This window comes from Sciurus carolinensis, chromosome 7 (genome assembly GCF_902686445.1).
Source record: "Sciurus carolinensis chromosome 7, mSciCar1.2, whole genome shotgun sequence".
Classification (NCBI taxonomy): Eukaryota; Metazoa; Chordata; class Mammalia; order Rodentia; family Sciuridae; genus Sciurus; species Sciurus carolinensis.
The window spans coordinates 115,614,488-115,640,429 of record NC_062219.1 but is presented as its reverse complement, the minus strand read 5'-3'; the positions used below and the strand labels follow the sequence as shown (position 1 = coordinate 115,640,429).

General features: G+C 48.6%; 1 protein-coding gene across 4 annotated transcripts in view; it reads left to right on the top strand.

Annotated features, from left to right (window-relative positions):
• Daam2 (dishevelled associated activator of morphogenesis 2) overlaps positions 1-25,942 on the top strand; it is a 106,866-nt gene that overhangs the window by 50,416 nt on the left and 30,508 nt on the right. For all 4 annotated transcript variants that reach the window (XM_047557422.1, XM_047557419.1, XM_047557420.1 and 1 more), the window contains 6 exons: positions 13,252-13,474; positions 17,879-17,968; positions 20,715-20,789; positions 21,212-21,306; positions 23,731-24,064; positions 24,982-25,092. In XM_047557422.1, coding sequence (XP_047413378.1) covers positions 13,307-13,474; positions 17,879-17,968; positions 20,715-20,789; positions 21,212-21,306; positions 23,731-24,064; positions 24,982-25,092 — 873 coding nt within the window. In that variant the 5' untranslated portion in view covers positions 13,252-13,306. The remainder of the gene's footprint in view (positions 1-13,251; positions 13,475-17,878; positions 17,969-20,714; positions 20,790-21,211; positions 21,307-23,730; positions 24,065-24,981; positions 25,093-25,942) is intronic.

The window sequence follows — 25,942 nt, the reverse complement described above, 5'->3', positions numbered from 1 at the left end:
CAATTGTGTGTATTTGCTTCTTGGAGACAAACACACAAAAACACACAGCACATGGGCTCATAGGCCACCCACACATGCGCATGTATCACCTACACATGCACCACACATGCATACCACTTACACAGATACCCACACTCCATACGCGCAAGCGCCGCCTACACATCCCATCCACAATACACATATAAACACACAGACACTAAACATACTTGTTGCACACAAACCAAACCACATACATGCACCCCACCTCTGAGCTCATAGAGTCAACCCTCACATGCTAGCTGGCAGTAGTCTTTCCTCTGCCGCTCCTGCCTGTCTCTGCAATCTTGCCTGAGCATCTCTACCTGCTTATCCAGTGTGCGAGGATCAGGTACCTCCCCTGTTCCATAGTACTCTGTCTACCTAACACCCGATGCCTTGTCCTGAAAACTGCAGGTCATGGCATCATCCTCAGTCTTGTTGGCCATCCCATTGGCTTCTCAGAAATTCCTGGGCTGTAACTCAGGCTTCCAGTGTCCCGTTCTTACTCCCCCAGAGTCCCAGCTGCTCAGTTCTGTCCTACACCTGGAGACGTTTGGATGGAGCCAGGCCATGCCTGTGTGTGCTCTGCTGAGCTTCTCTTTACTCCTAATTCAGCCCAGAGCAATCAGCTTCTCTCTATGCCTGTGTGGACCCAGCCCTGGATCTTAGTGACCTCTGTGAGGAGCCAGGGGCCAGGGAAGGGGAAGAGGGCTCAGTGTGAGGCCCTGGGATATGCCCAGCACTGTGCTGGCCCTTTGATACCTGCTCTTCATTGGGGACTCATAGTAGCCCTGGGAGGTGGGCTTTGTCATCCAATGTGCCCATGAGGAACTAAGTAACTTATGAGGTGTACCTCCTGCCTCATGGAACCGAAGATGCACTGAGCCTCAGGTCTGGGGGGGGGGGGGGGGGATTATTGCTCTCCAAACCCAACCCCTGGGCTATGGAGTCTTTCCTGGGATCTTTAAGTGACTTTTTATGTTAGTAGTTTTCTACAGGGTAACAAGCTACAGTGACCTTTGTCCTTGATGGTTTAATATTGTAAGGCATGAGTAGAACCATTTTGATTGTTTTATACAGTCTTATTGAGTTTTAATTGGCATACAACATATTTTGCATGAGTAAAGTATATCATTTAATAAGTTTTGACATTTGTTTGTGACCCTGAAACAATTTCCACAAGCAACATAATGTGTCTATCATCTGTAAAGTTCCTTATAAACCACCCTCCCTACCCACTCTACCTCTCCACGGGCAACTGCTGATCTGCTTTTACTATGGATTAGTTTGCATTTTCTAGAATTTGAGGTAAATAGAATCACACATTATGTACTCTTGTGCTCTGGCCTTTTTCATGTAGCATAATTATCCTGAGATGCATCCACAGGCAGTGGAGAGCAATAGTTCACTCCTTTTTCTTGTTGAGTAGGGGTCCGTCCGCCATATGGATCTACTGCACAGTTTGCTGATTTACCTGTTGATGGACATTTGGGTCACTTCCAGCTTGGAGCTATTGCACATAAAACTGCCATGAACATTCATGAACAAGTCTTTGTATGGATATATGCTTTCATTTCTCTTGAGAAACTACCTGGGAGTGGAAGGGCAATGTGTGCTTAACTTTTTAAGATACTGCAAAACTGCTTACCTTAACAGCCGTACCATTTCACGTTCCCATCAGTAGTAGTGTGGGTGAGTTCCCTGTCTTCCATGTTCTCACCAGCACTTGGCTATTGATCTGGTTTCGAGGCTTCGTTGGTATGGAACTTGTGAGCCCCACCAAATGACTAGCCTAAGAGTTGAAGCTGGTGGCTTTCAGCTTGGACTGTGAAACCTGGAAGGATCCTGAACGAAGGATGGCAGAATCAGGGTTTTCCTAGAAGCATTCTTCAAATTGCTGTTTGCTCGATGACTGGGAAAGGTTGGAAATGAGAGGTTGGCACTAGTCTCAGCATGAGGTCACATGTCTGGACAAGGTCTGTCCATGTTTGAGAATGAAATAAGCAAAATAAAAAAAAAAAAAGACTATTTTTTTCTTCTGATTCAGGGTCTTGCTAAGTTTCCCAGGCTGGCCTTGAACTTGTGATCCTCTGACCTTGGTCTCTGGAGTCAGTGGGATTACAGGCATGTTGCACCTTGCTTGACTTATTTTAGGCATTTTGAAAAAAGGTGGCAAGAGTTGTTAACAGGTAGGGGCATGAGGGATCAAAGAGCAGTCAAAGGGGACTGTGACCTTGGGAGACTATAGCTCAGTGAGGGTAAGAGCGATGTCTGATTGATTTACCTTTACAGCCTAGCACCAAGGGCCAGGCACAGAGTAAGTGTGGGGAAATCGGTGGTCGATGGATGATGACCAAGCGCATGAATGATGAGCTAAGGGGAGCTAACGGGAGCTCACAGAATGTGATTCACCTCTGCCAGCTTCAGTCAGCACCTCATGTATTTGGTGACACACATCTGAGTGTCGGGGGTAGAAGAAACTCTGGAGAATATGTACTTAGACCTACTCATTTGAAGATGAGTTCCAAAGAGACTGTCTCTTGTCCAAGGTCATTCAGATAGGCTGTTAGAACAAAGCTGGACCCAATCCTACATCTCTTTATTCTTCATCTTTTTCTTTAAGCAGCAACCTTTTTCTTTCTAGTTAAAATAAAAGCTGATAGTAGGAAATTTGAAACAATGCAGAAAAAATAAGGAAAGCCATTGAAACCCTCAATAACCCCAAAACAACTACTTCAGACTATCGTGTATATGTGTGCATATGCGTGTGTGTACTTACGTGCCTGTGTATGTGACCAATCCACATTAGCCCATCCTTGTATTTCAGTATTTTTGGTGTTTTCAGTCTTAGAGTATCAGTGACCCTGAGATGGGCTTCAGGTCCTGAAGCTTCAGTAGCATCTCTGATTACTTCCAGCTTTTGTCCTCTCTGTGATACCCTCTCTAAACTGTGTGAGCAGAGAATTCAGGTGGACTAGATCCTCTTTGGGATGGAGTTCTGCAAACATTCCTCAGACTCAAACATTTGTCCTTGGCTTATCACACCCTATCCACAGTTTATTTGTCCAATTGGTTCCTGTCCCCACAAACTGAACTCTTATTTACCCTGTGTTTTTCTAGTTCTTAGCAATGCATTTAGGTGTTCAGCAAATATGTATTAGAATGAATGAACGAACAGATGGGCTTGTGTGAACAGGGTGAGTGGGGAGGCGGCCCTACAGGTGTGACCACGTTTGTCCTCCAGCAGACAGCTCAGCTCCCATGCCCCTTCCCTCCCCAAACTGCACCCCTGAGCAGGTGGATGTGCCTGTGGTCCAGGATTTCTGTCTGCCTGCCCTGAGACCCATTCTGTCTTTTCTGCTGGGAATGCAGGATGCTGAGAGGGACAAGCTGGAGTATAAGAGGGCAGCGTGAGCCGGAGTGGACAGCCTAGGGCTCATGTGCACAGGCCCAGCTGGGTCCCAGGGCAGGCTTGCCCATCAGGACCTGAGGATCCTTTCCTCATAAGTGACAGAATACATTTTGTCCTGGGACCCCAGGAGAAAAGGACCAGAAGGAGCGGCCCGTGGGGTTGTCCATAGCCCTGGGCTGTGGCGTGGTGCTGGGCTGTGGGCACAGTGGGGCCCTTTGGTGGGAGGCTGGGGTATAGAGCCCAGGAGGAAGCTGTGCCATTTCCTCTGCGCCATTCACTCTGTCAGTCCCCTGTGCAGGAACGGGAGGAGGGGGCGGCTTCCTGGAAGCAGAGGGTTGCCCTGTGCAGGCTAGTTTCCCTTTGACCAGGAGCCCCGGGCCTCTAGCTTGAGTGGCAGCAGAGCCTTGGGTGTCGAAACTCCTTCTTCTCTTTCACTTCGCAGCTGTCACCCAAAGAGCTCCCACCACCCCGTCACTCAGCCCAACTCCTTGTTTTATGTGCCCAGTACGTGTCTTGCCATGGTCCCCTTACCTTGCACACGCTGACCTCTCCCTCCTTACACCCCTCACCACATCTCTGGCACCCTTTCCTTCCTCTCTATTCGGGTCACTTCAGGGACTCATTAACTTTCATCCCCAATAGACAGAGTGACCTCTGACTCTTCCGCTCTTCTCCTTCTCCTGCCTGTAATCCACCCTATACACTGCCACCAGGAATGTCTGGCCACATCTCAGCATCAATCAGACCCCACAGATTCTTTCTTCTGAAAGTCAGTGAACTATTCAGCCATACAGCGAACACCCAGCCTGTGAGGACCTTCCCCTCCTGAGCCCAGCACTCAAGGCCTTCCTTTATCTGACCCTAGTCTTGTTTCCGACTGTGTTTCTTTGGGTCCTACATTCCAACCTGGAAACGGTGACTTCCCTTAGCCCCTTGCTCACCTGGGGACATGACTGGTGCCAGGTCCCGGTTCTGGGACAGCCGTTGTTGAGAATGCCTTCTTGGACCCCCATTGCCGTATTCCGCTGGCCAGCTCCTGTGCTACCTCCCTGGCGAGTGTTCCAGATCACCCCAGGCTGAAGTCACTTCCCTCCCTGCAGTCCCAGGGCTGGCGTGGCCCCTCCTCTCCTCCCTTACATCCTGGTTGTTCATCCTGCCTCTCTAATAGGATTCTTAGGGTAGACCACAAGTCTATGGGAGGGTAACATTTGATGTTCGCTTTATCTGAACACCCAGAAAACTGTTGTGCGCACACCCAATGGGTGGGCTGGTGTGCAGCTGGCTGAATGAACGAATGCTTGACCCTGGCCGTAGACAGTCACCATCTCCATGTTTCCTGCCTTGGTAGACAGCAACTCCTTTATCCTCTTTATGGTTTCTCAAAATGAGAAAACCGATTGGAAAACCCACAACTCCAGCCTCACCCCAAGTCGGGAAAAGTCACTGGGAAGGACTTGGAGCTGCGTCTTTCCTGGCAGGATCCCTTTATCCTTCCTCTTCTCCTCATCTCTGCTTCCCCCGGTCCTGGCCAGCACAGAGGAGACTTCTGGGCTGATGGCACTTACTTTTGCTTTCCCAGAGCACAGGGCAAACCGTAATTTAGGTGACTGCTAAATATAGCACCCCTAGTCCTGGAAAGAGAGCTTGCTTATTTTCTGAAGTGTCCCCACCCCTCCCCAGCCTGGCCAGAGGCTCACCCAGCGAGTCAGATGGCTCAGAGTCTGCCTGAGGCCTCGGAGAGCCTTCCAGGGAAGTCACGGGACTGAGCTCCCTTAACCAGGTGGCCCAGCGCTGTCCCAGAGCTGGACACATGGCGTGGGAGGTGGCAAGTCTTTGTGCTCTTGGCTGCTTGTCCTCATCAGGATGATCTGGCTCCATCAGCCTCTGACACACAATGCTGCAGGGACAGCCAGCTGGTGGGGGTCTGAGGCCTGGGTTCAGCCCCAGGCTCACTCGTAGCTTCTTTCTGAGCCTCGGATTCCCTTGTCTGTAGAAAGGGGAGACCAGATTCCCAGATGAACACTCATCCTGGGAGATGCGCCATCAATTGTAACTATTGTGATCAGAATCCCTACGCCTGGCACAGCATTCCCAGTTCAGTGGGTGAGACGAGGACAAGAGACGAGTCAGGGTGACATATTAAGCTGAACCAAATGAATGTTGATGTACATTAAAGATAATTAGATATTGTCAGTTACACAGGAATCAACCTAATAGCACAGAGACTGGCAGAGTGGTTCTGTGATGGACCAGGTAGTAAATATTTTTGGTTTTGTGAGCTATGTGGTCTCTGTTGCATGAAAATAGCCTCAGTCAATACTTAAACCAACAGGCATGGCTGTGTTCCATTAACACTGTATTTACAAAGACGGTCTGTGGTCTGGCTTTGGCTCCTGTGGTATATGCCAACCCTTGTAATGTTATATAAAACTCATTCATACATAAACTTTTTGAAACATATAAGTCAACACTCAGGCACCTTCGCAATTTCTATGTAGCTTTTAATAGCGTTGACTTCTACTCAGCATTAATTGTAGTTAAATATTAACCAATTCAGTCCTTGTGGCAATCCAATGTGGTATAGACTCTTATTATTTCTTCCATTTTTACAGACGAGGAAGCTGAGGCTCAGAGAGGCTAAGGAATTTGTCAGAAATCACATAGTTTAAGCTGATGGCAAGTGAGCAGAACTCAACCAAGCTTGTGGGGTGAGCTGGGCTTTGTAATTCAGGTGGTTTCAGGACAGAAGGGGGTGTAAATAGGGTATGAGGGACCCAGGCCAGTTTGCCACTCACAGAAGAAGGGGATGGTCTTCAGATACTTAGGGTGGGAGTAGACGTGGTGCAGGTGGGCAGAGGGCCTAACAGTGTACTCCAGGATGGAAAAGCCACTTCCTTGCCTTGGGAGCAAGACCCTGGGTAAGCTGGGTCTGGGCCATTTCTTAGGTGACTCCCCAGGAGCCCATGAGGGCCAATGTGCAGGAAGCAGTCTCTGCCTGAGGAGCAGGAAATTGTTTACATTCCTTATGTTTCATGCAGCAGCTCAGGGAGGCTCTGGGCCCAGCCTCAGGGACTTGGTGGAGAGTGGAGGCAAAGAAGCAGGCTCCCCGGGATGCCTTCAGCTCTGCCAGCAAGCCAGGATGTTTACCCTCCCGATTCCCTTGGCCTGTTGACTGAGCTACAGAGGGACCAAGCCACCAGCCAGGACGCTGGCCCACTCAGGGTCATGCTGGTCCATCCTCAGCCAGGCTGTTCCCCTCTCGGGAGGCCTCGCACCATCCTGTGCCCCCTTCCTCCGTTCTCTCGTCTCTTTAAAGATTGACCCAATGTCACCTCCTGGACGTCTGCTCTGACTTCCCCTTCACCACCCCTAGGCTGGGCACGGTCTGCCCTCTCAGTGCCACCCAAACACCTCTCTTTACCCTCTGTGCTATCCCTGCCTTCGTGTCCCCTGCTCTCCCACTGGAAGGGGACTTCCTTGAGGGAGGGTCTGTTGCCTTGCACCCTCACCACCAAGGTGGGTACCCAGCACTGGGTCAGAAGCCAGTGTGAGGGCAGCATCACTGCCTCCAACCCAGCCTCCCCACTCACAGGGCTGGGTCCTGAGCAATTTGTCTGGCCTCTGGGAGTCTTGACACATTCATCTGCAAAATGATGGTGGTCAGAGATGTTGGTGAAGAGTTGGGGGAGTTCATGGGATAATGCAGGAAGTGATCATGACTGTGCCTGGCCTCTAAGAGGCACCATGGAAGAGGCCAAGGAGACAGAGTCAGGAGCATGTCCTTGCCCTGTGACCCTCAAGTGAGGAGGTGGGGAAGGGGACCAGAGAAGGCACTTTGAATGCCCCAAAGCCACAGCATCAACTGAAAGAACTAAAGGAGTTGTTATGGTTTGGATCTGGAATGTCCCCCCAAAGCTCGTTTGTTGAAAGCAGGGTCCCCAGTGCAGGAAGGCTCAGAGGTGGGGCTTTTACACAATGATTGGATCACGAAGGCTGTGACCTCATCAGCAGATTGAACCACTGAGAGCTGTGTGAACAACTGGAAGGTGGGATCTAGTTGGAGGTGTAGGTCCCTGGGGGCGGGCCTGGAGGGGTCATTTAGTCCCTGGCCTCTTGCCTGGCTCTCTCTGCTTCCGGCTGCCAAGAGCTGAGCAGCTCTCCTCTACCACCCTCTTCCACCATGATGTTCTGCCTTACCTCAGGCCCAGGGCAATGGAGTCGACTGACCATGGACTGAGACCTCTGAAATTGTGAGCCAAAGTAAATCTTTTCTCCTCTCAGTTTGTTATCAGATATTTTGGTCACAGCAATAAAAATCTGACTAACAAAGGGGCTTATGAGTTAGCTTTAGTTGTGACGGGACACTGGACTTGGAGTCTTGGAGTCACAATATTCGCTTGGGAGTCCTAGCTCTGTCTCTAAGCCGCTGGGTGTTGTTGACCAAATTGTCCCAGCTCCTGAAGACTCGATTCCATTAACTGTGAGGGGGATTACAATCGTAACCACCTCCTGAGGTCACTGTGAAGCTGAAAGGAGATAGCAGAGCCCCAGAACACCTGGCCCAGCTCACAGGAAATGCAGAATCTGAGTCAGTGAATCAGAATCTGCAGAATACTTGAGGAAACTGCGATCTCTGCCTGGGGAACTGGACACGTGTCCTACTGCTTAAGGGTTTACAGATCAGGAGTTGGACAGTCATGGGTTTGAATCCTAACTATGCCATTAGCTAGTACTATGACTTCATGCAAGCTATTTAATCTCTCTGAACCAGAGATTTTGTTGTAGTTTTTCCATTAATAACTTCTTTAATATGAAGTCACCTATTTCAGACAGTTGTGGGGTAAAGTGTGCATACAGCCCAGTGTCTGGCATATAACAGAGCCTGAAGTGTTAGCATTAGTCTGCATTTTCTAATAAACACTAATGATAGGGAAAAATCCTAAAATGTAAAAACTGATATGTGGGTGGCTTGGGGTCAGGGCTAGGATTTTCATCTTTGCAGGTCAAATAGGAAGAATGAAATCAAGTTAGGAAGTACTTCCTGGCTTGAGGTGGAGTGTGGGCGCAGTGCTCCTTCAGTGTGAGGAGAGCCCTTAGGAATGGGACAGTGGGAAGGGTCAAGGCTTCTAGGATCCTTGAATGTCTTCCGCAGAAGCCAGCGTCCCCCAGAGAGGAAACTGAGTCCCAGAAAGGAACACCATGGTCCCCTGCCTCACGACTGCTAAGGAAAGAGCTGGGCCCAGTCCTAGTCCCTGAGTTAAGGCAATTCATTTCTCCATAGTGTGTGCGGGGCTGTGACAGTGAGTCCGGCTGGGGCCGCAGGAGTGGAGGAGACCCTTTAAGGGGGACTTGCAGGCCTCACAGGAGGTGCTGACCTGGTGGCTGGTGGTTTGTCTAGTCAGGCTATGTTTAGGTGGCTGATGGTCCTGAGAAGACCTCATCCCCACAGGAAGAGGGGAGGAAGCAGGGAGACAGGATGTGGAGGACAGGGAGCCGTCAGCGCCTGGGAAGTTTTCACAGAGAGAAAAGGGGTGATGGGTGGAGGTCCCCCCAGCCTGGGTTCAAGCTCCCGGGTTTCCTTCTCTCCTTGCTTTCTGTTTTCCTCTGTTGTTTCTCAATTCTGCTCTGAGGTGGAAACTGCCATTGCAGCCCTTCCCAAAGGGCTTTTGCAGGGACAAACCTGTCTGACCACCTGGCCTTTCCTGTTCTGTGCCTGGGGTCAGAACCAGGAGTTTTCTTTCTCCCTCCCCTGTTTCCTTCCTTCCTTGTTTTGATTTTTTGGACACATAATAATTGGACATTTTTATGGGGGCAGTATAACGTTTGGATACATGTATACCTGGTACAGTGATCAAATCAGGACAATAGGCTGTCCATCACCTCAAACATGTATCACTGCTTTGCTGACTTTTCTAGTAAGAGAGAGCTCAGAGCCCAGGGAGGAGCCCCCCTCGGGCCTAGATTTCCCATTTACTGAAGGCGCAGCTGGGCAACTTCTTAAATCTGGCGGGGCCAATTCCAACAGGGCCAGGCCTCAGCAGCCCCAGCTGGAGAAGGAAGAGATGCAGTTCTGGGCAGGGCATCCTCACCTTGCTGGTGACCTGACAGTGACACCCCAGCAGCAGTTTGATCTTTATCTAGTGAGTGGCCAGGTTTCCCAGGCTTTTCGCTTCATCGACTCCTTGCCAAAACCCAAGGAGGAAGATGCTTGGTTATTTTGGTGTCAAAGATGAGGAATCAGAGGCCCTCAGAAGCTCAGAGACATGCTCAAGGTCATGAGGCAGAATGGCGAGGCTGGGAGTCACAACCCAGTGTGTCTGACTCCGAGGCCTCTGCACTTGCTTCTGCGACCAGGAAGCTGGAGTGAAGGTATTAGAGCAGGCCAGGTGAGAAATCAGAAAGACGGATGGAGTGGTTCCTACTGGCGGAGAAGAGGCTGGTGGCCTTTGGAATCTCCTTCAGTCTCTGCTCCTCTAGAGGGACCTATGAGACTAGAGGGGTTTTTCTTTTTTTCATTTTGGTTCTGGGGATTGAGCGCAGGGACAGTCTACCACTGAGCTACATCCCCAGACCCTTTTTAAATTTTATTTAAAAACAGGGTCTCCCTTAGTTATTGAGGCTGACCTTGAACTTGTGATCTTCTTGTATCAGCCTCCCAAATATCTGAGACTACAGGCACTTGCTACCATACCCAAATGAGACCAGAGGTATTTCTAAACTAATCTGTAGAGACTGGTCTTTTTTAGCAGAGAGAAGTTATTGGGGGCCTATGGACAAGATGAGAAAAAAGGTCCATTGACAAGTGAAGACAAACTCTGGTGGGACAGTGACTGGACCACAGCTGGCTGTTGGCGTGTCCTTGGTTTTCATCCTAACTCTGTCTCTAGTTGTGTGTCCTTGGATAGGACATATCCTCTTTGATCCTCATTTCTCTGAGCCGTACTATGAAGCTCCATGCTTTCTGAGGCTCCTTCCTGCTGAAAGTACCTGCCGTTTCAGCCTTGGATGTTCGGATGGGGCCTTAAGGAGGGGAAGCAGGGAAAGACTGAGAGGGCGTTGCTGGGAGAAGAGTTGTCTTTAGGAGCATAAACAGACCCGGGAGCCATCAAACAGGCAGCCCCTTAAAAGGGCAAATATGTGCCTGCCGAGTGTGCAAGGCCCTGCTCTTGGGGACAGAACTTCCTCTCTGGAGGGGCCATGTCTACCTTTGCCCTTCAATCCCTGAGCTTAGGGAGATGTTAAAATATTCAATAACAGGTTTGACCTGGACACGAACCAATCAGAGCAGTCATGCTGGGAACAGTAGGTGTATGATTGGACAGGGTGTCCCACCTGTTGGTCAGCCCAGCCCCTGCACTGCATTCCACCCTGAAGAGCCTGGCTCAGGAACTAAAGAGCAAGGAGTGGGGTGGGGAAAGTCGAGTGGGTGAAGGCAGAAAGAGGGGACCACAGACCCTCCCAGACATCAGCCCGTCTCTGCCTCGCGCCCTGTCACGCTGCTGCCAGCCTCCCACACCCTCAGGAGCTTCCCTCCGGTGTTTCATGCCAAAGCAGTCCAGCTCGCCAGCTGCAGGTGCACTGCGGAGGCTCAGGAGACAAAGGGGAGCCGTCTGTGTTCTCTGAAACAGGCAGGGCACCACCCAGGATAGTCCTTCCTGTCTACCTAAGGACATGGAGCCTGACAGTCAGACATCAGGGCTTTGTCTCTCACACTCTTGGCCACTGGCTACCAAGTCCCATGGAAGTCTGCCTTCCTCTACCTTTTCCTCAACTGCCAGCCTATTCTAGGCCTTTGGATCCAAGTGCCAGGATCACTGTGTTCATCTGCTGTCTGCTTGCCCACCTTCAGACTCTGGGACTGTCTTCTGTTCCCTACAGTAGTTCCTGGTGGCTTCTCAACTGGTGACAGAGATTTCAATCAGTATTGCTTGACTGATTATTAAGGACCCCACTTTCCTCCTTTTCCATGAACATAGGTCATTTCCCAATTGACCAAGAGATGTATTCAGCAGCCACTAAGCATAAATACTTTATTAGCTATAGAAGTGGGAGTGGGTGTCAAAGAAGCAGGAGGCAGGGTCCCTGCCCTCCAGTGTCCTTCTGTATCATGAGAGACAGTATGTAAATGGAGAAAGACTAACTGATAATTACAAGACATCCTTAGACAATGCATTATTTGAGGGTTGCCTGGGCCAGTGGAAACACCTGTCACAAATTTTGTAAAGAAAGATAAAAATGTAGAATGGCATTTAAAATGGATTATGATTTATATGAAAAGCCAGATATGGTTACATTAAATTATTAGATTGTTAAGAGCTCAGAAATAAAGCAATGCTTTCTAGAAGTTATCTTGAGCTCACTAGGAACAAGTTATGTCACATTTATCTTGTTTTCTTTTTTGATAAGGTTCTAGAGTTTGGTACAGAGGAATGCTTCAGATTTAGCATACCTTGAGTTCCACAGGGTTTTAGGAAAAACATTTCATTTTGTCATCATAGGAAAGAGGGCTGGATAAAAGCAAAGTCACGTGACTTTAGAGCTGGTTGAAAGAGTGAACTGTGAGAGTATTGATGAATAGTTCTCTGGTATTCTGTGATGAGGTTGTGGTGTTATGGGGTCGGATGTCTTTGTCATTGTTGACATTTTCAGTGACGATGTGGATGATGGCCATAGACCTTCTTATCAGCTCATGATCTGAATCAAGGAGACACTGCTAAGAATCAAGACTCAAAAGCATCTTGACCCCCCACCAAACTAATACTGTGCAACAGAAAGAAAAACATAATCTTCTATTTATGTTCCAAATCCTCAGATCTATAGTGTGGGATGGGGAAAATGTGACTGGGCAGCAGTTGGGGCATGAGCTGTGGTCTCTCTGTGGAACCCATCCAGATTGTCTGAAAGCATGTCTAGGACCCAGCGGTCATGGCCGTGTACTGGTGACTGGGCTTAGAGTCTATGTGGCGTGGACAACTGGAGTAGTGCTCCTCTTATGTTGGTCATCAGTGAGCTAGGACTCAGCTGCTCAGTGTCCATGAGTTCCGGTCTCTGGCCAGAGCAGTGTTGTCTGTTCCTGAGTGGTGGGAAAAGCAGGTCTGCCCAGATTTCTTCCAGCATGTTGAAGACCATTCCAGTGATCCCCATGCCCCTGCCCAGGGTCTACTCTTGTGACTCCCCCGGAGGCCTCTCTTAGTGCAGTTGGCTGCTGCTTCTAGATGGCCGAGGGAACCACTGCCTTGTGATATTTCACATTTTTCCCAAGTACAACAGGCTGGGCAGAAAACTGAGCAAATGTCAGAAGCCTCCAATCCTCTGCTCTGCTGGAGGCCCCTGCGCCAGGAGCTGTGCTACAGACTCAGGAGAGTGTTCCCTCTGCCTGCCCACCTCTGCCCTCCCCTCCCTATCAGGTGGTGCTTTAAAATCAGTCACCTCCAGATCTGAAGGGAATCAAGTGAGTGAACCCTCCTGGAAACTGATCTTGCAGAGGGCAGGTGATTGGATTCTGTCTGCAGCCATGGAGAGCATAAGCTGAGTGCCAGCTCTGAGCACCTAGAAGTCACACTCTGTGACTGCAGCCCTCCTCTCTTCTCTAGAAGTGTCTGTGACAGAAAACACTCAGGGACATGGTAGGAAGGACATGGAAATGCCTCCTGATGGAAGGAGTTGGAGGAAACTGAAGCAGTGGGGAAAGGGAGGGGGCCTTGGCTGTTGGGTTGTGAGCGCCTGACAGCCTGAGGGTCCAGGATTCTGAAGGCAGAGTGACCTCTGCTCCCACCTGCCTGATTGACATGCCTGATTGTCCCTCTCTCTGTTCTGCCTAGATTGCAATGAGGACCTGAGGCCTCTGCCTGTTGACCACCCCGGCCTGAAGTGACCATGGCCCCCCGCAAGAGGAGCCGCCATGGCCTGGGCTTCCTGTGCTGCTTTGGGGGCAACGACCTCCCTGAGATCAACCTCCGGGACAACCACCCTCTGCAGTACATGGAGTTCACCAGCCCCATCCCCAACCCGGAAGAGCTTAATGTCTGCTTCGCAGAGCTGGTGGTTAGTGTGTGAGGGGGCTTTTGACAGTGGGGAGGAGGGCGGATGGACAAGCAGAGTGCAACAGGGGTCCAGGGGCTGGGGTCTCCACCTCTCAAAGCTCCTCTTGGGACTCAGGTAGTCCCCATAAAACACTTCAGAAATGTGGAAAAAGCCTCTCACCAGGGTGGGCACCATGCAATGGTCCCCAGAACAGACCCACCTCCTGTTCCCCCTGGATTCCCAATCATACGATAGCAGTTGGGCTGCCATAGGGTGGGGCAGATCCAAATTTTTGTGAAATAGGCAGTAAGGAGTCTCAGAGAACATCAGAACTCCCGATACCTCTCTCTTTTCTTCTTTCGTCCAGAGTTTCCCCTGGGCCCAATTAATCTCAGGAAGGGAGAAAGGACAGAGTGGGATTCTTTAGGCAGATACTGGATACCTTGGAACAGGATATGAATGGCTAAAAATATGGAGGTAGAGAAGTCTATATCACACCCAGGATCTGATTTGGGTCTGGCATGACTAAACCCCTGTCTACTTGGGGTAATTGCAGGTGTCATTCATTCATATTGGCACTGGACCTTCCTGACCTTTGGCAGTGCCCATTCAGACCAGAGCATCAGCCTGCCATTGTGAGAAGCCCCGTGTATGAAACTTCCTGCTCTGACCACACAGAGGCAGAATAGGACGGAAGCACGATTGCTCTTTGGAGGTCTAATGAGGAACCAAAGCCTGCAGATCAGGAGAGGGCCCAGACCTGAACCCTGGCATAGAGCCAGAAGCCCACGTTCTTCTACCACTAGCTCTTGGTTCCATGTTCTCCTGGCTGGCAGTGGTCAAGCCATAGAAAAATGCTACATATGGTTTGAAATCTGATTTGGCTACGAGGTGTATCTGGTTGAAGTAATCTAGTCCCACAAATACCAGGGCCACTGTAAAATGAGACCATGTAGGTTATCTGAAAAAGTTGTCCAGCTTCCTCATCACACCAGGGTCAGGAAAACTCACTGTCTCCAGATTTATACCTTTCTCCAGAACGGGACCGGGGAACCACTGTATGCTAGTGGAGAGTAGCATTTGGAGTCTGATGGATATTGCTCAGGGATGTTTTCTAGGGTAGAGAGTGTAAACTCTGAAAGGAGAATGGGACAAGAGTTGTTCCCTTTTTTGACCCTTTTTTGTTCAACAAATATTCACTGAGTATCTTGGGTGGGCAGGATCCTCACAAGGCACTTTATCAAAAGCAAGGGTGAGTTGGACGAGCCTTGCCTGCAAGGGGCCTGGTGTCAGGTAGCGATCAAACAAATGAAAAATCTTTCTTAGACTGTCGTGCTCTGGGCCATACAGGGTCCCAGGTATTAGAGATGAGCTAACAGACGGGGCCCTGCCTCCAGAAGAGGAAGTCACCTAGGGAGCACTGGTCTGGAAGAGCAGTGGCAGAGTGGTAAGTGTCAGGACAGGGAGCACTCAGGTGACTGTGGGAGCTTTATTCTAGGCAAGGTCACCGTGGCCTCCACGAATCAGAGACATTTCCATTGAGACCCTAAAGCAGCGTGAGGTTAGATAAGTGGATGGGGATGTAGAACAATGACAGAGGCTCCTTGGAAGAAGAAGCAGCCTTGGTGTGAGTTTCAGGTTAAAAAAGAACTAGGTCCTTCTGGAAGGCATAATGAAAACCAGAATAACTGAGAATTTGGGGTTGAAGTCTAGGGAATCCTAGGAAATCCACTAGGGTTGAACCCCAGGGAAAATCCACTGAAGGTTTGAGGTGATCCCTTCTGCTTTCTTAAAAGACCATGCAGGGTATCAGCTGAAGAGAAGGGGTTGTGCTGATCATTAGGGGTGGCTTGGAGCAGAGTCCGTGAGGAAGGAGAATGGCAGATCAAGAGCGACTTAGGCGGAAATGTAGAAGGGTGGACCATGAGTGAGCCGGAATCAAGGACTCCCAGGCTGCTGAGATGAGGAGCCAGGTGGACACTGGGGCCCTGCACAGGACAGGTGTACTGGAGGAGGCTCGAGCTTAGGGGCCGAGATGATGAATTAAATTTGTCTTTTCTCTCAATGCATCAGTTTCCTCATCTATAAAATGGAGGGATGTTGCATGTTCCAAATAAATGAATAAAAAGCACTTTGAACAGTGCCTGGCACATAGTAAAGGGACATATGTCTATGAGAAACCTGAAGGGCATCAAAGGGGAGAAGTACTGGACACAGCTGGGTCTCAAGGTCTGCAACTCAGGAAGCTGGTGAGCTGGAGGGACAGGTTTATGAGGAGTTGGCATAATAACCGAGTCCTTGGGAATAACAGAAAAGGATACCGCACTGTGTCCAAGGGACAGCAGCATTTAGATAAGATAGAAGGGACATCATCAAAGGAGCCGGAGAAGGAACACAGAATGAGGCATGAGGGGTTGCCCGAGTGTGGCTGCTGAAGAGACCACGGAATAGGTTCAATAAGGAGGGAATGGCCAGCAAAGTCCCATGCTACCTGGGCCAAGCACAGCTGCCAAGAGACACCCATTGATTGAGAAATGGAGACTACTGGCTGGTGCGTGAATACCCAGAATGCAAGGCTGAAAATAATTCAGGAAGGGAGAAATGGTTCCTACCTGGGCAGGTCTAAGAAGGCTTGTCAGAGGAAGCTGCATCCAGGTAGGATTTAGACCATGGTCCTCAGCGAGAGCTGATAGGAAGGGGAAGGACTGTCCAAGAAAAGGAACAAGGTTGAAGAGGGGCAGAGTTGGTGCTGGAAAAACCTCAGGTTAGGTGCTTGCAACTGTCATCTTTCTTCCGTTTCTGATTCTGACCGTGGAAAGGAAACCTCAAACAGGGTTCTGGGAATTTTGACTAAGGACATTTCTGGGATGTGGAGAGAACACTTTGAGGTGTCAACCTTTGTTTGACACTAAATCTGTAGCAGTCTTTAGTTCCAAAAGCAGGTGAACTGATGGGCGTTATTTCACATTCTCATGTATACACTGTCCAAATGGCCGTTGCTGGCCACATGTGGCTACTGGCTAGTCTGAACTGAATGAGCTATAAGTGAAAATCCATACTGGATTTTGAAGACCTAATTTGAAAAAGGAATATAAAATATTTTACTGATTAGTTTTTACATCAAATACCTGTTGAAATGGTCGTGTTTTAGGTATATTGGTTCAAAAATGTATTTAAATTAGCTTCACTTATTTTTAATGTGACTTAGCTTCACTAAGTTTTAATGTGACTAGAACATGTTTAAAATCCATATTGTTCATGTTACATTTCTATTGACAGTTCTGGTCTAGGGGAAGGAAAGTCTGAAATGATCCCCTTTGAATGAAAGTATGGAGAAAAGGTTATAGTTGTCAAGATTTAAGACACTTAAACTTCCTTAGTTATTGCTTTCACTGTTGTATTTGAAAATATAAAGACTATTTAGTAGTATTTTTTTATTTGTTCTAAGTGGTTATATATGACAGTAGAATGCATTTTGAAGAATATTTAGTGGAATTATGCCTCATTGTCTTAATGTGAGTTTGGTTTTTGGTTTTTAAAATGTGTATAATTGAGTTGAAAAGCACACTCTGTTCCCAGTGGCCTGTTAACTCTTTCTTTGATGAGTCTTGGAGTGGCTCATGAATTAGAGGAAAAGAAGCTTCAAAAAAGAGAGCTTTTTAGGGCCCACCTGGTATAGCCAAACCTATAAACTCACTTAAACTACCTACAGAGTAACCCCCAAATGCAACAGCCGCAGAAGCTTCCCAGTCCTACTCTCCAGAAAGCATGGACCCTGCTGCAGGAGGCGCCAGCCTTGTCATGGACAGCCCTGCGGTGCAGAGGCTGCCTCTAGGGGCGCTCTCTCGGTGGGAAGTGGATCAAGGCTGCCCTAGATGTGGTGTACCCTCTGCTCAGCCCCTGTCCTCACTAGCTCTCCTCAGCCCATTTTGGGACCTAAGCTGAGGCTGGGAAAGCCAGAGACTTTCTAGGAGAGACACTAGAAGGGCAGTAGGCTTGAAGAACAGGGCAAGCCTCTGAGAGGGAGGCGGGAGCTGATCTGTAGATGACCCTTTTCTTTGTCCAACCTTGACCTGTGGTGTTGGCAAGCTTAGGAAGGACAAGGACCTGAAAACCAGAAACCCTGGACAAGAAGATTAGGGAGCATCAAAGTAGTGCCAGAGGAGGGCAGGAAACGGGGTGAGCTGGAGGAGGAGCGGGGTTGGACAGGAAGTAAGGGAGCCTGGGTAGAAGTACAGGATTGGCTGGAGCAAGGGGATGGGGCTGTGTTTCTGGTAAAGAAATTCCCCATCCTATCTTTGGTACTTTTGGGAGAAAGCTAGAACACTGAGGGATAGGTTTGGGGCGCTGTAATTTCCAGAGGGCTGAATATTCTACTCTCAGCCATTGCTGGGTTTCACGTGATTTTTCTTATTGTCTTTGCAGGATGAATTGGATCTCACAGACAAAAACCGCGAGGCTGTGTTTGCACTGCCCCCTGAGAAGAAATGGCAGATCTACTGCAGCAAGAAGAAGGTGACCCCCTCTCTGACCCTTCCTGCCACATCCCAGGGGCCACAGCGGGGGCAGCTCTTGATGCCTTAGTCACTCATTCGTTCAACAGATAGTCTTACATGCTAGCGCTCTTCTAGGTGTGGAAGGAACATTGGAAACAGAACAATAATCCTGGCCCCACGGGGGCGCGCAGGCCTGTGCCATCCCCTGGAGCAGCCTTGCTCAAAGAAGCCAGTTTGCAGGGGTGGAGGGGGGTGGAGGCAGGGTGTCCTCTTTTGGAGTGGAGCTTCTGCTCCATCCCAGGCTTGGGGTCACGTGTCCATCCTTGGTCTCCACTCTGTTCATCCCTTTCTTCTTTTCCTTTAAAGAAGCTGTGGTGTCCTGCCTGCGGACTCCCTCCGAAGGCCAGTGCCAGCTCCAGGCAGGGCCGCACTGGATTTTATCTCCTCCTGCTTCCCATGGCTGGTACTCGTCCCAGCATTCTCTCTTCCTCTTTCTCCATCTCTGTGTCCCCTTGGTTCCTTTCCTCCTCTTTTGATCTCTCGTCTCCTTTTATTTTAGCCTTTCTGTTTCTTTGGCTCTGTTTTTCTTTTCTTGGTTCACCTTCCTTCTCTCCCTTCTCCCTCTGTTTCTCAGGCTGGAGTTACAGCTCCCTTTCCCAGCCTCAGAGTGAGGGTATTGGGGGTCAGGGCCTGGAACTCCATCCCCCTGGAGAAGACAGGCAGGTCAGGGGTCTGAGCTGTCCCTCCTCCACTCCCCGTGCCCATTCATGGCTCTCATTTACTCCTCCTGGTCAGGACATTTGTCCGATCCCCAGGGCTCTGTACTAAGCCAGACTGAACTTATAAAATGGCAGGATTAGAATCATATACCCTTTCAGAATTGGAGGGAACCCAAGAAACAACCCACTCACCTCCTTTATTACACAGGAGGCAAGGGAGGCCTAGAGAGGCGTGGACTCACCCAGCCTCCAGCCAATGAGGGCAGGCAGCCAGACCACTGCTGGGGAGAAAGAACCTGAATGCACACACTAGAAGACATTGTTGAATATTGCATGGCACATTTATTAAGCACCTGCAGAATACAATGTTCAGTGTCTACTAACATGAGGAAAATAGGCCTTGAAAAATCTCAAGTCATGGAAGAAAGGAAAAAGAGGAAGGAGAAAATAAACTTTAGGAGTAATTAATCATATTTCATGATTCTCTGCTTTCCAGATTGATTACCAGAGTTCCCTTAAGTTAATCCTTGTACGGTCAAGTAAAAGATTTATTAAAATATAAGGGCATCTCTCACTACTTTGCAAACTGAATGGGGAGTGATTTCCCCATCTGCTCTCACACCTGTCTGTCTTCCCATGGGGCAGTTTCTCTGTCTACAATACCTTCCCCACCTGCCTTAGCCTTAGGAATCTTCAGTAACTCCTCCCGGTCCTCTTACCAACCTGCACCCACAGCCTTCTGTCAGATGCCTGCCCCTGGGTTCAGCACTGGACTGTTATAGCAAAGGCAAAATGACTTTTTACTCAGTACTTGCAGGCTTCGTTATTGATGGGCATTCAGTAGGTATTCATTAAATGCACATGGAATGAATAATAATGAGCCAACAAATGCAAAAAAGTGTATGTTTGCTGATATAATTGTTTTTGCTGGTGCAATTCCTCCCCAAGGTGGAAGCCAGAATATTTGGGTTTTAGTTAATGAAGATTTTATACATAAAGCTGTATGAGGTCACAAAGACCAGAACAAGGCAAATTTCTCACTGGTCTAAAATTTGGATTTTGTGAAACAAAATAGTGGAGCTTGAGTGGACAGAGCTGAGGGATCCAGGGTCATTTGGCAGCTGGCAGAGAGAGGACTGGACAGGGAGGTTCTGGAGGAGGTGAGTTTTTATGTAGATTTGAAGCAGGAGATTGCACATCTTGACAGCAGATGAGAGAGAAGCCAAGTGACCAGGGCACAGGGGCAGGAAGGAGCAGGATGTGTGTCATGCCTAGAGGCAGATCCGTTTGGCCGGAGAAAGCTGGATTTCTGTCAACGTGAATATTTTTTTGAACTCCACCATGCCTGCTGGTGTGAGGGAGAGAGCTGAGCCTTTCTCTTGGGGACTGAGAGTCGCCCGACGGTCCTCTGCACTGCTGACCCGCTGCACAACTCAACTCCATTTGGGGAAGTTGACAGTCAGTGAATCACAGGCATTGGAGGGGTTCCTGAGCCTTTCTAGAACCCATGGTCTTGGGAGTTTCTTTCTTTTTTGTAGCTATTAATTGAGTACTTACTGTGTGCTTTGCACTATACCAAATGCTTTATACTAACGTACTCAAACTGGGAGAAAGACCAAATTTCTAAATTTCCAAACCACCATAGACCATTACTGTTGTATAATATAGGAATGACATTAGCAGAAAATGAAAGACGTATAAAATATAAGCAAAAAATTGTGTTAGACTCAACAGTCATAAGATCACATTTTATGAAGTGTAGGTAGAACAGTTATAGCAGGAAAAAGAATCTTTAAAATGGTACATGTCATCCACTGGAAGCACACGCCTGCAGAGTTTCTGCCCACGTCATTGGTGGGCCATGAGATTCAGTTTGTTGTCTGATTTTACCAAGGAAGAAACCGAAGCTGGGAGGTTTCACGTCTTCCTCCAGTTACCCGCTGTCGGCAGGGCTGGGAACGTCGCTCTGCTGGCTTTGAATAGCGCTCAGGGTCACAGGCCATGGGTCTTGCCAGTTGGTCCATACAACCCTTCTTCTTGTTTCAGGAGCAAGAGGACCCCAACAAACTGGCCACCAGCTGGCCCGACTATTACATTGACCGCATCAACTCCATGGCTGCTGTAAGTGGCTGCTCCTCCCCTCCCAGCGCCCCACCTGGGAAGGCTGTAGGGGAGAGTTCTCACGGTGTTCTCTCAGGGTCCTCCTCACTGAGGTGGGAAAGTTTTCCACTTGTTCCTGTGAACTTATCATAATCCACCCCTCCTCTGTGAGACTTCAGTCCCCCAACTATTTAAGCACTTATGAACTCATCTGGATGTCACTCAGGCTTGGGAAATAGACTGGGTCAGTAATTCTTCCTACTTCACAGATGAGGATAGTGAAGTTCTAGACTAGAACCTGGGTCCTCTCAGATCCTCTGTCTTAGTAACCATTCCCTGAGGCCTCACTCTTCCTGAAGCGAGAGTGCTCCTGAGTCAAACCTGGGCTGGGGCCCAGGTGGCCCAGTGTGACCAGTGTTCCCTCTTACCTACTGGCTCTTCAGATGCAGAGTCTGTATGCATTTGATGAGGAAGAGACAGAGGTGAGGAACCAGATCGTGGAAGACCTGAAGACGGCTCTGCGGACACAGCCCATGAGGTGACTAGGCCTATTTCCCTTCCTCCCTCCATGGCCCTACCCAGGTAGTCCCCTGACTCCCTGCAGCCTCCTGCAGTGCTCTGCTCCCAGACATTCCTAGTCTCTGCTTCACCCTTTCACTTCCAGCTCCATCCGCCCAGTCCTGGGTTGCTGGGAGCTGCTGGGGTGGTGGGGGATGAACACAGGAGGGTCAAATAAGCCTCGGGTCATCAAGGGCAAGCACTTGGTATTGGGGGGACTAATAGAACAGGAGCTGGCCAGATGGATGGGGTATATAAGAAAGGGCTTCCCAAGAACGAGGGGGCAGGGTGAGTGCCCTAGTTAGGGAGGAGGTGGGTGTGGGTTAAGACTAACTCCAGTCGGTGGGTATGGAGTCAGGACATGAACTTTGACCATCTTTGAGTGGGAGCCGTGGAGGCCAGGGAAAGGAGATGGGTGTCACCAACGTCACAGGACGGAACTTGTCCAACCTTCCCAGACCACAGTGGGCAGGGCCCCAGAAAAAGAGCATGAGTTGCGAAGGGTTCCTTGCCTTTGGCTCTGAACACATCGTGTGCTAGAACTCGCTGGTGAGAGATGATTGTTGAATCTTCAGCAAGGGTGCACACTGAGTATTAAACCTAGCTTTGATTAGAATTTAAATCATAAAAACTTATGATTGAATAAGTTGTATCAAAAACAATACTCAAACATATCACTCTCTACTTCTTTTTCCACATTTTGCTATTATATATGCTCTTCACTGTTGAATTTCCACTCTTGAATTTACACCCCTGGTCTGTGTGTGCATCTCTTTTCAACTTCATGTTCAATGACATCACCATTGGTAGCTTGAAAGCAGCTATGCTAGGAGTATTTATGTCATGGAAATGGGTGCACATAATCAGATCTTCTCTTCTCTCTTTTTCCCCCCAAGGACCTAGTTACTTAACATGTATCTGCCATCCACTAGGGGGTAGGTGTGTATTGTCCTGGCTGAGCTCTCTGCCCTGGAATCCTGGAAACAGCCTCCAGGAGGATGGAGCATGTGAATCCCTGTGTCCCTCTGCTAGGGTGGGGGTCAGTCTAGGAAGGAGACACAGTAAAGAATGAGGCCCTCAAAAAGTAAAGGGGTCCAGGGGAGTTGCCAGAGTCATCCACCTCAATTCATTTAACTTTCCTTAATAAAATCTGGATTACAAAAGTTACACATAGTAATTATGGACTTTTGTAGACTACAGAAGAGCATCTAAGAGGAAAAAAAAGGAAAAAATTGTCTATCATTAACTTAATTTGAGAGCATAACCTAGGCATATTTGCACAACACATATAATACAAAATACATATAAATATATTCATATATTGATTATAGATAGTGTTCCCTAAGCTCAATTTATAACCATTTCCTCAGCTCATTAGTCATTATTCTATTGCATCAAGGACTCTAAGCCTTTTTTGTGTGTGTTTCCATGGAGTCTGGCACCCAGATGAAACCTATAGACTGTTTCTCAGAAATGATGTTTTTTAAATAATAAAATAAAGTAGATAAATGGGTAGGGTTCAAAAATAAACAAATTCAATTAAAATATAGCTACCAAATATTAAAAATGCATGAGCTAGCAATAAATGTGCCTCTTTATGCCTTCTACAGCAAGACTGGCACCGGGTCTGATAATCACCATAACCTTGACATACTGATGGGTGTAAATGATATTTTAAGATCCCTGCAACAACCATAATTTGCTATGAAAATAGCAGTGATTTGTTTGGGTGACAAAGTCACAGATTCTGCTAGTAGTGCTCTCTTTTATGGCCTATACTCATCACTGGGGGAAATGCTGAATTTGTTAGAGGTTTTCAAAAATAAGAATGTAATTGTCTTTTCCCATGCCAGTTCTTGGACCCCTGAATGCTAAGCATAGACCCTTTATAAGAACACAAACTCCAGGTTAAGAAGTCCTGAACTAAATGAATTTTAATGTTTTCCACTAATATTCACAATAACTCTCCTATTTTCTTGAGGATCTCTTGAAATGTAGATTCCCATCGCCTTGGTTCTCAGCTCAGGGAGTCTGAGGGCCCCTCTATATTGAAATCTCTCTTTTTATCTGACTATAGTTCTTCTAATTCCCATTTTTATTAGAGATGGATCTTTAGGTATGCTGGCCATTAATTATGATCATCCCTTCACCTACGTCTCATTTAAGCTATGCAACTGATGGTCAACGCTTTGCAAATACACAGCATTTCAAATGCAAACGAAGCGTGAGTTTTCTGTGAGGATGATAGGGTGTCAGTGCGATAGGTAAACTTTATACATGAACCAAGTCTCTGCAGTAGGTAAGAGTGGTGCATGGTGGGATAAAGGTAATGGGGTCGCTATTTGCAAAATGTACATAGAAGGACATTCAGGATACCTCTTTTGCTAATGCCTCTGACTGATAGGTTTGTGACCCGCTTCATCGAGCTGGAGGGCTTGACCTGTCTGCTCAATTTCCTCCGGAGCATGGACCACGCCACCTGTGAGAGCCGCATCCACACCTCCCTCATCGGCTGCATCAAGGCGCTGATGAACAACTCCCAGGGGCGAGCGCACGTGCTGGCACAGCCCGAGGCCATCAGCACCATCGCACAGAGTCTGCGCACGGAGAACAGCAAGACCAAGGTGGCCGTGCTGGAGATCCTGGGCGCTGTGTGCCTCGTGCCTGGAGGTCACAAGAAGGTGCTGCAGGCCATGCTACACTACCAGGTGTACGCAGCAGAGAGGACTCGCTTCCAGGTGAGAAGTGGACCTGCAGGTGGTGCTGCCAACAGGGTGGGCAGAGGTGACACATACTGGTGGCAAGGGACAGTAATGGAAACTGAAGGAAAAGGAGACATCTTGTGGGTGGCATGCCTGCTTGTGGAAGGAAGAGAGGACTGGGAACAAGAGGGCTTACTTCCGAAGACACGATGGGGTTAGCTGGGGAAATGCACTCGTCTCCACGAGGCTGTGAGCTCCTACAGGCTGGAAGATTCTTTTGCTTCATTTTTGTGGTTCTTCCTCTCTGAGTCTAGCGCCTGGCTCATGGTAGGGGCTCGGTCAAGAACTGATAGTGCAATTGCTGGGGTCAAGATTTTAGACCAATGCCTAATGAGGGGACACTGGGACAGCACTGAGACCATGCTATTCTCTTTTTTTTCCTCTCTGACCTACTCAGGAAAGTAGAAATGAGATGAACAATACAAAGTGTCTCGGCACAGTGCCTGGCACAGAGCAGGCCTCAAACTCTATGACTTACGTGCCAGGATAGGCTCTTTGTTTATTCTGTCAGCAAACATTTTTGAGTACCTGCTCTGTGCAGAAAGTAGCCCCTAACCCTTTACAGAAGATGTAAAAGGAATGGAAGGTAGCATCCGTGCCATCGGGAGCCGGGGAGGCGGGCGACATGGGCTACAGCTTGGACCTGGGCCTGCAGCACTGCTCAGCAATAGAAGCTCAGCCTGAGGGCCTTGCAGGCATGAAGGAAGGTGGGGCAGAGACAGGTATGGAGAGGCACAGGAAGCTTGTCACCTGAGGTGAGGCAAGATAAGCTGGCAACACATGATTGGGCAGAGAGAGCAAAGGGGACTGTGGGACATCAGGAGAAAAGGGGCAAAAACTGTTCTTATAGGACCCTGATCCCTGCTCCTGTCCTGCCCTCCCTTCCCAACCAGACTCTGCTGAATGAGCTGGATCGAAGTTTGGGCCGGTACAGGGATGAAGTGAATCTGAAAACAGCCATCATGTCCTTTATCAATGCCGTCCTCAACGCTGGAGCTGGAGAGGTGAGGCACCTTTCCCTTGTCTTTGCTGGCTCCTGATTTCTGATCCTGGGGTACAGTGTGTGTGTGAGGACTTCCTGAGGAAGCGCCGTCTGAGAGAAGGGCCATCTGGTCCATGTGCCTGCCGCTGCCAACATCATCCTCTGATTATCTTTAGAACCTATTGCTTCCTTCACTTGGAGCCAAGAAAGAATAGCCTGTCATGAACCTTGCTGTCACTAGGGCAATGACATGACGGACCTGGACCGCATGAAACTCACTGTCTAATCAGAGGCTTCTCAAAGCTGCTGTGAGAACTGGTTTTGCTTCCACACAGCATTCTTGATTTCACCTAAGCCTGAGAGGGCTCCTGGGGACTCTTGGTGCATTGTTTGTTGTGGACACCCTCCCAGCTGGGCTAGTGGGTGATGACTTAGGTGGGGGAGGGGATTGTTTATGGGAGGATGTCAAGTTTTGGCCCTTCTTTCTAGAGCTTTCTAGAAACCTTCTGAATTGATTTCTGAGTTGGCTGGTCATGCTTTTCTAGAACCTTCTATTAGAAGGTGTGGCTTCTGGTTTCTCTTCAGATCAAAATGTAATCCTTAGACCATTAAGATAGCAACATTAGAAGAACTTGAATATCAGATGAACAACTCCCTCCAATTCTAAGGCAATCAGATGCACCCATCAAGGTGAACTTGAAGGACAAAGGGGGCAAAGGAAGCAACTGAATGACCTCATTTTCCCTTTTCTCTGCCAGCATACGTTTTTTACATGCAAAAAATGATGCCTGAATTAGGCGAGGCAGGATGGGGGAATAATCTGTCCCTAAGATATTGACGTCACTTGCTCTGTACGGTTGTCATCCATTCTG